General features: G+C 45.2%; 1 protein-coding gene across 3 annotated transcripts in view; it reads left to right on the top strand.

Annotated features, from left to right (window-relative positions):
* The first annotated feature begins 643 nt into the window (after positions 1-643).
* The window catches only part of LOC135546226 (zinc finger protein neuro-d4-like), a 46,582-nt gene continuing 31,495 nt past the window's right edge, over positions 644-15,730 (top strand). The window contains exon 1 of one of the 3 annotated variants that reach the window (XM_064974478.1): positions 644-756. In XM_064974478.1, the coding sequence (XP_064830550.1) occupies positions 644-756 (113 nt within the window). Of the gene's footprint in view, positions 757-13,847; positions 13,860-15,730 lie in introns of those variants that run through there. The other 2 variants (XM_064974479.1, XM_064974480.1) reach the window with 2 other exon arrangements.

Genomic DNA, 15,730 nt, shown 5'->3' with positions numbered 1-15,730 from the left:
AGTACTACTCAAAATGATCTTGGATTCAAATTCCTGGAACATTTGGGGAGTGAAGATTATCACTGATGTTATTGTGGGAATGAGCCCAGCTAGTATAACCTTGCACAATCAATTTAAGAGAAGAAGAAGAAAGTGAATACACAAATAGGTAATTAACCTTACATTCCAACCTGGGCACTGTCCAAGACAGGATGCAATTCTGATTTTGGTGAAACATAAATCTACAATTTAACATCCTATATTTGAAACAGTGTATCAAAAAAGTTGCTCTTGTTACATTGAAACACAGAACAGAAACTCTTTGTAGCATCCTCACTGGGAGATGGTGCGCGTACAGCCTCGCCCTTAAAATGTATTTCTATATCTGCAAGACAAGCAAACAATGCATCAGTTGGAATGGCACCTACAGACTGACAGTCCAGTAGCACACCAACCTTGACATTACAGTAGACGGTTTGGTTTACCCATAGAAGTCCAAGGCGGGACCGTTATACAGTTGACCGCGATACATACTGGTAGTTGTAGTGCATTGACTCTCAGCATGTTACATATTGACATGTGCAAAAACTACATTTCCCCAGACCTGTCACTGAACGTTCCCGCTCCTATTGGCTGGCAGCCCAGCCGCAGCCCCAGAGAATGAATGAAATTGAAATTGCTGGTATATTACATGTGCAATACGGGGATCTGCAGTGTTACATTGTATCTATCATACTATATCAAAATGGCCACAGTGGTACAGAACCCCCTGAAATCGTAAGTACATACATTTTATCTTTGACATTTGTAGGGATACATTTGTGGATGCTGTCAGTCCATGTAGCCTAGGTAATCGTTGACAATGTTATGCATCGTAAAGAAGTATCCTGCCTATAGGCTACATAGCAAGCATATAGCAAGCTACATATATTTCAATGGTAGTGTACTAGCGATGGAAAGGTATATATGAAACAGCTTCATTTTCTGCCGGGTTATGTTCCAAAATGCAGAGCTGCCTATGCATGCCTAGAAACAATTTCACTGAGCCATCAATTGCATGAGGACGCTATGGTGGAATGTTGAGGTACAATCTATTACCCGGTATCCTTAGTCAATAGACAAGATCGCGGCCAACTTGCATGGCAGATCGGGTAGCGCTTTTTTATCAAGCAGACTCTATAATAATAGCGAATAATAGCGAGTGGCAGCGGTTTTGTGAAAAGTTTGTGCTTGATACCTGTTCACATTATTGTGGTTGGCATAACCAAGCCGGTGGTAGCCTGCGACGGCTGAAACCTAATACCTTTGGGATATCATTTTCTTGTAGACAGACCTCTTGGCAAAATAGCCTACGTGCTTTCGGTTATCGTGGCAGCAGTGCTTACAGGCAGCGCATCTTCACTCCGACACCTGATAAAATATTGTGCAGCCTTGCATCATGCAAAAATGGTTAACTTATGTGCCGGGAGTGGTTGCTTTTATTGGACTGGTGTTGTCTCTGCCAGTCGCGTTGAACACTCCGTCAAGTTTCCATTCGAATCCTTTGTGCAGAATTGACACAAGAACATGTCAACGTGCAGAATGCAGCCTGGGCTCGTGTCCAAAAGGTGGCTGTGCTTCTGTCAGCTTGGTAAAATGCACCCGAGAGACCTTTTCGATTAGAAATCATGGAAAACATAATACGTTGACTCTCGAAAATGTATTTAAGTGTTCTTAGGTTAAATTTAGGCATTTGCAGCCTGTCTAACAAAGAACGTGGTAGCTTGCTGTAGCGCGGAACACATCGGATGTTACCTGAGCGGGAATGTAGTTGCGATGCTGTGCTGTCAGCGCTATCTGAAATCCAGACAGGCGACATTTCATGTAATTCATAACGAACTACCCTAAGTATACGAATAGCCTATTATAAGAAACAGTGAACTGCTTTAATTAATGTATTTGTCTATAACACAATTTATTTGACTCAGTCGATGCGCGGCAGTGATGGCATTCTACGTATTGGGGAAACTAACACAAGTTAGGCTATTTCTTGCCATAGGATATGGCCAACTAGCCTAAAGTATGCATAAATAAAATGGCAAATCGTGTGTGAGTTTTAGTAAGGCAAAACTGCACCTCTTAAAATGTAATTAAATCAGCCTATTGCCTACGGATAGTGATCGTGCACAGCACAGAGACCTGTGAGGTGAACGGTGGCGCTGGAGGCATCACCTATGCCGCTCATTTTCTCATTATAATATTCTCTGTTTAGGCTACTCCGTTGTTGTAGGAGAGTAGCTAGAACGTTTTTATATGAATCTGTTGTTTTTGTGTTGCTGTTTTTAAATACATTTTAAGATGTCCAGTTTCATCTGGTTCTGAAAGCAGATAGAATACCCAGTCACAAACTGTTTAGGCCAACCAGCCATTTAGTCATTTATCAGTTATTCATTGGGATTTAGCAACCCTCTACATATTCTGTGCCCCCAGTGATGGGAGCGGCCTAGTGTCTTTCTGCTGTCCACCCTGTCTCTGGTTCCTCAATTACTGGGAACAAGTGGGGACATAGATGCTCCCAGAGGCCCGTGCAAGGCCATGTCAAGGAGATTCTTTTGACTTATTTGCATGAAAATTAGAAATGCAGGGAACAAAGGGAATTGCATAGGATAGGAGCCATCAGTGGACTAGGAGCTGATTAATACTGACTTGAATGTTTCTCAGTAAGGGTCGAGTTAATACCCTCTTCCACTGCTCCCGCTGCTTATATAATGTCATCTAGCCTACTGATTTGGAGTATTCGGAGCTCACCACTCAACTGTTGTCCCATGAGGTTCAAAGAGTTCAGTGTGTGGAGGCAAATCCTCACAGAACCAACACTCTACTGGGCATTCCCCTAACTTCTCCACTAGTCCTCCTTTAATCTCTCTGCTACTCCTCTCTCTCTCTCTCTCTCTCTCTCTCTCTCTCTCTCTCTCTCTCTCTCTCTCTCTCTCTCTCTCTCTCTCTCTATCCTTCCATCCATTCATCCTCAAACCTACCTCTACCCCTTGCCCTTATCATGTCTCTTGGATTTGAACTCTTTCTCTCTTCCTCCACTGACTACCTTTTCCCTTCTGTCCCCCCATCCTTTCCTTCTGTCCCCCCCATCCTTTCCTTCTGTCCCCCCATCCTTTCCTTCTGTCCCCCCATCCTTTCCTTCTGTCCCCCCATCCTTTCCTTCTGTCCCCCCATCCTTTCCTTCTGTCTCCCCATCCTTTCCTTCTGTCCCCCCATCATTTCCTTCTGTCCCCCCATCCTTTCCTTCTGTCCCCCATCCTTTCCTTCTGTCCCCCATCCTTTCCTTCTGTCCCTAAATCCTTTCCTTCTGTCCTCCCATCCTTTCCTTCTGTCCTCCCATCCTTTCCTTCTGTCCCCCCATCGTTTCCTTCTGTCTCCCCATCCTTTCCTTCTGTCCCCCATCCTTTCCTTCTGTCCCCCATCCTTTCCTTCTGTCCCCCCATCCTTTCCTTCTGTCCCCCATCCTTTCCTTCTGTCCCCCCATCCTTTACTTCTGTCCCCCCATCCTTTCCTTCTGTCCCCTCATCCTTTCCGTCTGTCCTCCCATCCTTTCCTTCTGTCCCCCATCCTTTCCTTCTGTCCCCCATCCTTTCCTTCTGTCCCCCCATCGTTTCCTTCTGTCCCCCCATCCTTTCCTTCTGTCCCCCATCCTTTCCTTCTGTCCCCCATCCTTTACTTCTGTCCCCCATCCTTTCCTTCTGTCCCCCCCATCCTTTCCTTCTGTCCCCTCATCCTTTCCTTCTGTCCTCCCATCCTTTCCTTCCTGTCCCCCATCCTTTCCTTTAGTCCCCCATCCTTTCCTTCTGTCCCCCCATCCTTTCCTTCTGTCCCTCTACTTGGAGGAAGAGGCCATAAGCTGACTGACTGTTGTGATAGTTATTTTGCCATGCCTGACTGATCTGAGGGACATTAATTCCCCATAATTCTGTGTTCAGGCACTGTTTAAACGAACAGCCAGGCCTACCGAGTTCACTGAAGCCTGAGCATCCTCTCTCTAGCTCGCTCTCCCCTCTCTCTTTTCGCTGTCTTTTTGTGAGGGCATTTCTTTTCTGGTTTATTGCCATCATTCCCCCTTTTTTTACACATAGACCTTCTTCTCTTTGTCTTCATGGGAAGACGAGAGAGCGACACATAAGTATTTTTAGCTCTATGACCTATTTCTCCATTGCTACCTAACCGACTGTCAGTCACTTCCCTGTGCTTTGGGATCCAATATGGTCGCCAGTTGTAGTCTCGAGTTGTAGTTCAGGACAGGGAGATTAGGAACTACAACAACCCTTTACAGTAGTGGCCAAGTAGGCTATTCTAATAATTCACTCTGGAAACCTCCATCGAATGTGCAAGAAAGACACAGGAAGTAGGCCTAGTATGCCATGCACTGCAATGAAGGGGCTATGAGTCATCAGCCATGTGTTCCAACATAGTTTGACTGGTGCTGGAGTAGTAGGGCCATTTGGATAGGGCATACGACCGCGGGGGATGGTTGGGACATGGACCTAGCTGTGTGACTGGGAACATTCAGAAGAGCCCCTTAAGGAATCTGATTCAGGCTGACTGAAAGGAGGACAGACGTGTAATAATGAGGGTAATGAAGGGTAATGAAAGGGTAATGAAAGGGTTGAATGAAGAAGAGAGGGGAGCGAGGACGTCCTTCCAAACATACATTTATTTGGATGGATGCCTATGGGCAGCTTTTGTTTTGTGTGCATAAAATGCTTTGGGGTTATAAACGTGTTATTGCCTGTGACTCTGACAATGGCAGGTAGGGATGGAACGAACAAGGCGATGCAAGGTGTCCGCTGACAGAAGATGGGCTTGGTGCAGTGCATGCACTGCAACTGACTGCACAGAATAGGCTGCAGCAATACACATGCTTGAATTGCATTGCACAGTTGCATGGCACAGACAGAAGGTCCCAGCTCGCATTCATTATACATCACAGGGAAAGAAAATCCATTGGAAGAAATAATGTCACATAAGGTTTTGAGTCCGTGGTAAAGCCAGTGTTGTGTACATCCACATGGCATAACAATCTACTTCTACCGGCATCCTTAACAGTCCTACTCTGTAATAATCTATAATAATCTCCAAATATTCCTGCTCTTCCTCTCCAGAAACATTCCTCTAATCCCACTCTCTGGACATTACTACAATCCTATTCTCTGGCAGACACACGTGCCATGTGCACAGACACACACACACACGCACACATAGACATGCGCCCACACCTACACGCGCACACACACACAAACATGCACACACAATTCTATACATTCTGCAGTAATCCCATTCTACAGTACACTTCCCTCTGAGGTAATTCCTTTAGTACCATTGTCTCGGGCCAATGGTATGGATTTCTGCTAGAAATTGGTGGGTGGAGTCATGTAAAGCAAATTAGTATTTCCTCGTGCAGCAAGTTAATAATGTTAGAGAGAAAGAGGGAGAGGGGGAGAGAGAGAGGGAGAGAGAGGGAGAGAGAGGGAGAGAGAGGGATAGAGAGAGAGAGGGGATAGAGAGAGAGGGATAGAGAAGGAGGAGGGATAGAGAGAGAGGGAGAGAGAGAGAGAGAGGGAGAGAGAGAGAGAGAGAGGGATAGAGGGATAGAGAGAGAGGGATAGAGAGAGAGAGGGATAGAGAGAGAGAGGGATAGAGAGAGAGGGATAGAGAGAGGGATAGAGAGTGAGAGAGAGGGATAGAGAGTGAGAGAGGGATAGAGAGAGAGAGAGAGAGAGAGAGAGAGAGAGAGAGAGGGATAGAGAGAGAGAGGGATAGAGAGAGAGAGGGATAGAGAGAGAGAGAGAGAGAGAGAGAGGGATAGAGAGGGAGAGGGATAGAGAGAGAGAGGGATAGAGAGAGAGAGGGATAGAGAGAGAGAGGGATAGAGAGAGAGAGAGGGATAGAGAGGGAGAGAGAGGGATATAGAGAGAGAGAGAGAGAGGGATAGAGGGATAGAGAGGGAGAGAGAGAGATAGAGGGATAGAGAGGGAGAGAGAGAGAAAGAGGGAGAGAGAGAGAGGGATAGAGAGAGAGAGGGAGAGAGAGAGAGGGATAGAGAGGGAGAGAGAGAGAGAGAGGGATAGAGAGAGAGAGGGATAGAGAGAGAGAGGGAGAGAGAGAGAGAGAGAGAGGGATAGAGAGGGATAGAGAGGGATAGAGAGAGAGAGGGATAGAGAGAGAGAGAGAGAGAGAGAGAGGGATAGAGAGGGAGAGAGAGAGAGAGAGAGAGAGAGAGAGAGAGAGATGGAGGAAGGATCCATCCACATAATAACAGCAAAAGTGCAGAGTCAATAAACTTACCTGAAGGACTAGTGTTCAGCCACGCCAGTTGGATTGCCATGCACTGATGTACTGGCCGAAATGCACACTCAGACTCCTGGAACACACACACAGAATATACAAACACATACACTACCGTTCAAAAGTTGGGGGTCACTTAGAAACTTCCTTGTTTTTTAAAGAAAAGCAACAAAAAAATTGTCCATTAAAATAACTTAAAATTGATCACAAATACAGTGTAGACATTGTTAATGTCGTAAATTACTATTGTAGCTGGAAAAGGCAGATTTTTTATGGAATATCTACATAACTGTAGCCGTGCAGAGGCCCATTATCAGCAACCATCACTCTATTCTGGTTAGAGCCAGTTTGTGCTGTTCTGTGAAGGGATTAGTACACAGCGTTGTATTAAATCTTCAGTTTCTTGACAATGTCTCACATGGAACAGCCTGCATTTCTCAGAACAAGAATAGACTGACAAGTTTCAAAATAAAGTTATTTGGCCATTTTGAGCCTGTAATCGAACCCACAAATTCTGATGCTCCAGATACTCAACTAGTCTAAAGAAGGCCAGTTTTATTGCTTCTTTAATCAGTACAACAGTTTTCAGATGTGCTAACATAATTGCAAAAGGGTTTTCTAATGATCAATTAGCCTTTTAAAATGATAAACTTGGATTAGCTAACACAATGTGTCGTTGGAACACAGGAGTGATGGTTGCTGATAATGGGCCTCTGCACGGCTACAGCTATGTAGATATTCCATAAAAAATCAGCCGTTTCCAGCTACAATAGTAATTTACGACATTAACAATGTCTACACTGTATTTCTGATAAATTTTATGTGATTTTAATGGACAAAATATGTGGTTTTCTTTCAAAAACACGGAAATGTGTAAGTGACCCCAAACTTTTGAACAGCAGTGGATATGCAGAAGCTCCAGACACACACAGGAGTAATAGGTACTGTGCATAAACAGACTCCTAGCATCAGCTACACCCATGTATAGCAGTGTTTCCCATCTCCATCCCTTGGCTACCCCCCAACAACACACGTTTTGTTGTGGCCCCAGACAAACTAACTTGATTCAACTCATCGAGGTCTGGATGATTAGTTGACAAGTTGAATCATGTGTGCTGGTTCAGGGCTACAATAAAAATGTGTACTGTTGTGGGTACTGTGGGACTGAAGTCGGGAAACACTGTCCTATAGAATACAGTCACATAGGCAGACACACAGACATATGACACTTTATGCAAAACCAGAGGCCTGTAACATAGCAACAAGGTAGTTACGGTAATATGTAAACTCGGCAAAAAAAGAAACGTCCCTTTTTCAGGACCCTCTCTTTCAAAGAATATTCATAAAAATCCAAATAACTTCACAGATCTACATTGTAAAGGGTTTAAACACGGTTTCCCAGGCTTCAAAGATCTTTATTGTAAAGGATTTAAAAACACTGTTTCCCATGCTTGTTCAATGAACCATAAACAATTAATGAACATGCACCTGTGGAACGGTCATGAAGATATTAACAGCTTACAGACGGTAGGCAATTAAGGTCACAGTTATGAAAACTTAGGACACTAAAGAGGCCTTTGTACTGACACTGAAAAACACCAAAAGAAAGATGCCCAGGGTCCCTGCTCATCTGCGTGAACGTGCCTTAGGCATGCTGCAAGGAGGCATGAGGACTGCAGATGTGGCCAGGGCAATAAATTGCCATGTCCGTACTGTGAGACGCCTAAGACAGCACGACAGGGAGACAGGACGGACAGCTGATCGTCCTCGCAGTAGCAGACCACGTGTAACAACACCTGCACAGGATCGGTACATCTGAACATCACACCTGCTGGACAGGTACAGGATGGCAACAACAACTGCCCGACTTACACCAGGAACGCACAATCCCTTCATCAGTGCTCAAACTGTCCGCAATAGGCTGAGAGAGGCTGGACTGAGGGCTTGTAGGCCTGTTGTAAGGCAGGTACTCACCAGACATCACTGGCAACAACGTCGCCTATGGGCACAAACCCACCGTCGCTGGACCAGACAGGACTGGTAAAAAGTGCTCTTCACTGACGAGTCGCGGTTTTGTCTCACCAGGGTGATGGTTGGATTCGCGTTTATCGTCAAAGGAATGAGTGTTACATCGAGGCCTGTACTCTGGAGTGGGATGGATTTGGAGGTGGAGGGTCTGGATTTGGAGATGGAGGGCCATGGTCTGGGGCGGTGTGTCACAGCATCATCAAACTGAGCTTGTTGTCATTGCAGGCAATCTCAATGCTGTGTGTTACAGGGAAGACATCCTCCTCCCTCATGTGGTACCCTTCCTGCAGGCTCATCCTGACATGACCCTCCAGCATGACAATGCCACCAGCCATACTGCTCGTTCTGTGTGTGATTTCCTGCAAGACAGGAATGTCAGTGTTCTGCCATGGCCAGCGAAGAGCCCGGATCTCAATCCCATTGAGCACGTCTGTGACCTGTTGGATCGGAGGGTGAGGGATAGGGCCATTCCCCCAGAAATGTCCGGGAACTTGCAGGTGCCTTGGTGGAAGAGTGGGGTAACATCTCACAGTGAGAACTGGCAAATCTGGTGCAGTCCATGGGGAGTGGAATGCACTGCAGTACTTAATGCAGCTAGTGGCCACACCAGATATTGACTGTTACTTTTGATTTTGACCCCCCGTTTGTTCAGGGACACATTATTCCATTTCTGTTAGTCACATGTCTGTGGAATTTGTTCAGTTTATGTCTCAGTTGTTGAATCTTGTTATGTTCATACAAATATTTACACATGTTAAGTTTGCTGAAAATAATCGCAGTTGGCAGTGAGAGGAGGTTTCTTTTTTTGCTGAGTTTAGATGAATGCAACATAGGCAACACAGACAGAGAGAGACACCTACTGTACAGATGCGTTCTCTCTCTCCACTTCATTCACATACACCCGCACATGCACTCACCCACGTACGCACCCACGCACGCACGCACACACGCACGCGCGTGCACACACACACACACACACACACACACACACACACACACACACACACACATACACACACACACACACACACACATAGTGATGAGGGAAAAAATTGATACAGTTACATTTCACAATCATTTCTTTGTGTTAGTTGGCTGTACCTGCACCAAAACTCCAGTATTTTTCTTTCATAGCTCGTTCTCTGTCTTCTTTATAAATAGGGAGCCAATTTCAACACTTTTACTTCCATGACTGATCAAAACTCATTTTCTCATGGCTCGGCAGCAGACATGTGAGCAATATGTTTGGAACATCAAATCGCAATAAAATCACAGTATCAAATCACAATATATATAGTATCATGAGAATCGCAATGCATATGGTATCGGCACCTAAGTATGGTGATAATATTGTATTGTAGAGGTCCCTGGGGATTCCCAGCTCTACACACACATCAGCACTGTGTGTGTGTGTGTGTGTGTGTGTGTGTGTGTGTGTGTGTGTGTGTGTGTGTGTGTGTGTGTGTGTGTGTGTGTGTGTGTGTGTGTGTGTGTGTGACCACTCCTGGTGAACAATGCCATAGCCCCCTCAACAGCCCAATGTGTTCCAGCTGTTAGACTGGCAGATGCTAGCTGCCACACTTTACTGTACACACACACATGCCTGCATACAAACACACACAGGCCTGCATCCACTACCACACGAACAAACACACATACACACCCCTGTCATCACAGCCTCGGCACCGACGGGCATCCTAGCCATGAATACACTTATGTTCCATGCTACATGGCTACGTCAAAGACGTCTCCCAAAGTGACAAGAAGTTGGTGTACTTGTCTGTGAACGGTTCTTTATTATGCACAATGCATGTTCACTGTCAACAGTTAGAGAGTGTAAAATGAAACATTTAAAAAAATAAAAAATGTTGGGTAATTTGGGTGGATGCAATACATACAGGCTATAATAGATTATGTTTGGATGGAATTATTATCTTTCCTGGACCACGCATTACATTTCTTTGCCCTCACCTGGTTTGATAATACTGCTAAGTATGTCTTTTCTAGTGTGTACATGTCTGCCCTCATTTTCAGGGTCTGGTTGGGCGTGTGAGGCAGTAGCTGGGTTTGGTGTCTGTGCTGTTCAGTTCTGGGCTGTTCTGCTCACTCTACCAGGCCTTATAGCTTTACTTCTCCTAGTCTTCAGCTGCACAGCAATCTACTGAGAGTACTGAGAAACCAAGAAAAGGCAGTCACATCTGTAGAGGGGAAAAAAAACGAAAAAGATAAATCATTTCTCTGGGTACTGAGAAAGAGAGGGGGGTAGAAGAGAGATGGTGGGGGGGAGGAGGAAGAGTGATGAGGGGGAGAGGAGGAGGGGGTTGAATGGTTAAGGGTATTATTGCATAGTGTGTGGGGGGATGGGTACACAGATTGCCTTTCCTCCACCAAGCGAGGCAGAGCTGCCTCACACTGCTGTGCTGTGTGGACCATAGCAGTAAAGCATCAGTACTGAAGGACTATGGCCATGGTCAGATGGCTAGTCTATGGAGGCTGTTCACAACACTGCTGACTTAACACACATACACAGGTCTACACACAGGTCTGCATACCTGCCTGGCACATCTGGCCAACTCAGCGTAGGCCATCTGCACACACATACACACATACATATATACACACACACCAGAGGAATACAATATGTCTCAGTCATAGAATATGCATAAAGAGCAGACAGACCCTCCACACAACCCTCTACCCCATGTGTGTGTGTGTGTGTAGGATATATTAGGACTACTATACTGAATGATACCAGGTTCGAACCTCATGATAGATATAGTGCTTTTACGAAAATATGATTTAGTGTACGTAGCGGTCTCCTAAAGGCCTACTCCTTGATAATCCATTAGTTAAATACCATATAATTTCTCTTGCAGGGTCATTATGTAGACATCCCCTTGTTAACCAAGTTAGAAATCACCATTCGAAAGTAATCCCTTTTCCTAATTGCATTTTGTAATTGTAGCTTCGTTTTTTTATGGTGAGGATTCATTTTCCAATGACCCGACTTTCCCTCTAGGTGGAGCCCTCTGTTTCTCTTTCATTCAAGCCACTGCTAATTGAGGCTAATTGGAGAGTGGTCAGGGGTTGGAGTTTTTGGTCCTGTAGTTAGGAAATTGCAGTCGTGGCATGTACCGTGTGTAGATGTGTCATTCTGTGGACTGCAGTTTATTGTGCTTGCTTCCAATGCGTTAGATAGGGGGTTATGGTGGGGGTTGTGCTATCTTGGAGGGTTGTTTGTTTGTCTGTCTGTCTGTCTGTGTGTCTGTCTGTGTGTCTGTCTGTGTGTGTGTGTGCGTGCGTGCGTGTGTGTGTGTTTTAGTGGGTGCGCTCCCAGCCATATGCTTCTCTCTTTGCTCTGCTTTTGTTTGGACCAATCACTCCCCTCTGTTTGCCTGGTGTCGAGACGCTCTGTGGGTTTAAGACTGTTAAAAAGGCACTTGATGCTCCAGGCTTTTTCCTATTTTCTCCTCTTTGTGTGTTTTTGTGCATGTTTGTATCTGTTTTTTATTTCTGGCTTTATCTGGGGCTCTGATTGTGAAGGGCTGCTGCTGTATGGCCATCTCACACTGTCCACCTTATCTAGTGGCGCTGTACTCCGCCTGTTTAGAATCACACTGTCCACCTTATCTAGTGGCGCTGTACTCCGCCTGTTTAGAATCACACTGTCCACCTTATCTAGTGGTGCTGTACTCCGCCTGTTTAGAATCACACTGTCCACCTTATCTAGTGGCGCTGTACTCCGCCTGTTTAGAATCACACTGTCCACCTTATCTAGTGGCGCTGTACTCCGCCTGTTTAAAATCACACTGGCCACCTTATCTAGTGGCGCTGTACTTCGCCTGTTTAGAATCACACTGTCCACCTTATCTAGTGGCGCTGTACTCCGCCTGTTTAGAATCACACTGTCCACCTTATCTAGTGGCGCTGTACTCCGCCTGTTTAGAATCACACTGGCTGCAGAGTTATGCTGCTGAAATAGGTTCCCTCTTCTCCACTATCTGAAACATAGCCTGGCCTTCCCTGTCCACCTTTGACTGCCTCATATTGTCCCTGCTAAGACCCTGGAGCAGGCCAGACCACCAGTAGAGGCCCTCAGCTCCTCCAGGTTGTAGTAGGCCACTTGTATAGACCCTCAGCTCCTCCAGGTTGTAGTAGGCCACAAGTAGAGGCCCTCGGCTCCTCCAGGTTGTAGTAGGCCACGGGTAGAGTCCCTCAGCTCCTCCATGTTGTAGTAGGCCACTAGTGGAGGCCCTCAGCTCTTCCAGGTTGTAGTAGGCCACTAGTAGAGGCCCTCGGCTCCTCCATGTTGTAGTAGGCCACTAGTAGAGGCCCTCAGCTCCTCCCATGTTGTAGTAGGCCACGAGTAGAGGCCTCAGCTCCTCCATGTTGTAGTAGGCCACTAGTAGAGGGTCTCTCTGGATGCTGACGGTGATCATGATAGAGAAGCTTGGTCATGTCTGTCTCTGTCTGGTTTCCCTGGTGATGTGGTATATACTCAGCTCTCCCAGCCTAGCATCCACTAACCCAAAATTGTTCTTTTTTAAGCCTTCAAGGGCAAACAGCCGCGGAGTAATGTAATGAGATTTCAGGCAGAAGCAACCAAACCGAAAGCAGCCATTTTCTACAGCTGTCAACTTCTTTTTGAAAGGGGGCGACTTATTCTGATAGCTCGAATGGCAGCACCAGGGTGACTGGTGGGGGAGGGGCTGAATTTGGGAGTGAGGGGGGGGGGGGTCGAGGCGGATGGGCATGAGTGCAGTGGAGGGAGGGACGTAAGGGGGGGGGGAGAGGGGGGAACCTCCGGGGTTATAGCTGCTGTGCATTTTGAATGTGTTCTTCTCCTTTTACCCCGTTGCATCACCTCTGAAGCCTTTCAGCCCAAGCCTATTTCCAAATCACACACTTAATATTTTAAAAGCTGGGTGTCAAGGTTTGCGTGCGTGTGCCGGTCCTTCTGCCTCTCTGCATTTAGGAGTATCTATTATTCTGCCCAGCCAGCTTATCCAAAAGGTTTGTCTAAAGGTGAGGATTGATGGGAAACATTGTCTATGTTGTCATCTTCAAGATTGACACGTATCTGGTGATTACACCAATACTTCCACTACACTTTCCACCGTCATCAAAGCTATGCTGTAGAATGCCAACAGTACAGTAGAACTCCCAGTATGTCAAGAGTATAATACTTCCATACACAGCCACATTTCTAGCCTTGTTCCTCACGACCCCACCCGTCCAACACCACTCAGCCTCAGTTGAACTGATTTCCCTGCGACCGCCACCACAGCTAACCTTCGTCCTAAATGTCACGCTATTCCCTATACTGTATAGTGTACTACTTGGCTCTGGTCGAACGCAGTGCACTGTTATGCAATAGGGGATTGGGACATAGTCTAAGTCCCTCGGCCTTGTTCCAGTTCCTCCCTGCTGTGTGTCACATTCGGTTTCTCTGGTATCCAGGCCTCCTCTCATCCCATAGAATGCACTTGTGGGTGACCATAGGTTGGACTGCCAGGGAGGTAAGGGGGTCATAACATGTCCCTTTTAATGCCCAGCCAGAAAATCTCTAATCCCCAGTGCAGAGGTGGGTTGTGATGGTATTGTATGGAGTGTGAGGTGTAGCCAGTCCCAATATTCTGTCTGGTCTGTTACACTGACATTTTTGCTATATTTACTACTGTATGAATGGCAAATGTATGTACTTTATCGCAGTATACTGTATGGTTAGGATTGGATGTACTGTATGGTTAGGATTGGGTGTACTGTATACAGTATACTGTATGGTTAGGATTGGATGTACTGTATGGTTAGGATTGGATGTACTGTATACAGTATACTGTATGGTTAGGATTGGATGTACTGTATACAGTATACTGTATGGTTAGGATTGGGTGTACTGTATACAGTATACTGTATGGGTAGATTGGATGTACTGTATACAGTATACTGTATGGGTAGGATTGGATGTACTGTATACAGTATACTGTATGGTTAGGATTGGATGTACTGTATACAGTATACTGTATGGTTAGGATTGGATGTACTGTATACAGTATACTGTATGGGTAGATTGGATGTACTGTATACAGTATACTGTATGGGTAGGATTGGATGTACTGTATACAGTATACTGTATGGGTAGGATTGGATGTACTGTATACAGTATACTGTATGGGTAGGATTGGATGTACTGTATACAGTATACTGTATGGTTAGGATTGGATGTACTGTATACAGTATACTGTATGGGTAGATTGGATGTACTGTATACATTATACTGTATGGGTAGGATTGGATGTACTGTATACAGTATACTGTATGGTTAGGATTGGATGTACTGTATACAGTATACTGTATAGGTAGGATTGGATGTACTGTATACAGTATACTGTATGGTTAGGATTGGATGTACTGTATACATTATACTGTATGGGTAGGATTGGATGTACTGTATACATTATACTGTATGGGTAGGATTGGATGTACTGTATGGTTAGGATTGGATGTACTGTATACAGTATACTGTATGGTTAGGATTGGATGTACTGTATACAGTATACTGTATGGTTAGAATTGGATGTACTGTATACAGTATACTGTATGGTTAGGATTGGATGTACTGTATACAGTATACTGTATGGGTAGGATTGGATGTACTATATACAGTATACTGTATGGTTGCGAATCTACAGTTAAAGTCAGAATTTTACATACACCTTTGCCAAATACATTTAAACTCAGTTTTTCACAATTCCTGACATTTAATCCTAGTATAAATTCACTGTCTTAGGTCAGTTAGGATCACCACTTTATTTTAAGAATGTGAAATGTCAGAATAATAGTAGATAGAGAATGATTTATTTCAGCTTCTATTTCTTTCATCACATTCCCAGGGGGTCAGAAATTTACATACACTCAATTAGTGTTTGGTAGCATTGCCTTTAAATTGTTTAACTTGGGTCAAACGTTTCGGGTAGCCTTCCACAAGCTTCCCACAATAAGTTGGGTGAATTTTAGCCTATTCCTCCTGACAGAGCTGGTGTAACCGAGTCAGGTTTGTAGGCCTCCTTGCTCTCACACCATTTTTCAGTTCTGCCCACAAATTTTCTTTGGGATTGAGGTCAGGGCTTTGTGATGGCCACTCCAATACCTTGACTTTGTTGTCCTTAAGTCATTTTGCCACAACTTTGGAGGTTTGCTTGGGGTTGTTGTCCATTTGGAAGACTCATTTGCGACCAAGCTTTAACTTCCTGACTGATGTCTTGAGGTGTTGCTTCATTATATCCACGTAATTTTCCTTCCTCATGATGCCATCTATTTTGTGAAGTGCACCAGTCCCTCCTGCAGCAAAGCACCCCCACAACATGATGCTGCCACCCCCGTGCTTCAC

The sequence above is a fragment of the Oncorhynchus masou genome, chromosome 9 (assembly GCF_036934945.1).
Source record: "Oncorhynchus masou masou isolate Uvic2021 chromosome 9, UVic_Omas_1.1, whole genome shotgun sequence".
NCBI classification, from domain to species: Eukaryota; Metazoa; Chordata; class Actinopteri; order Salmoniformes; family Salmonidae; genus Oncorhynchus; species Oncorhynchus masou.
Note: the sequence above shows the minus strand (reverse complement) of the source record. Positions and strands in the feature narration are given on the sequence as shown.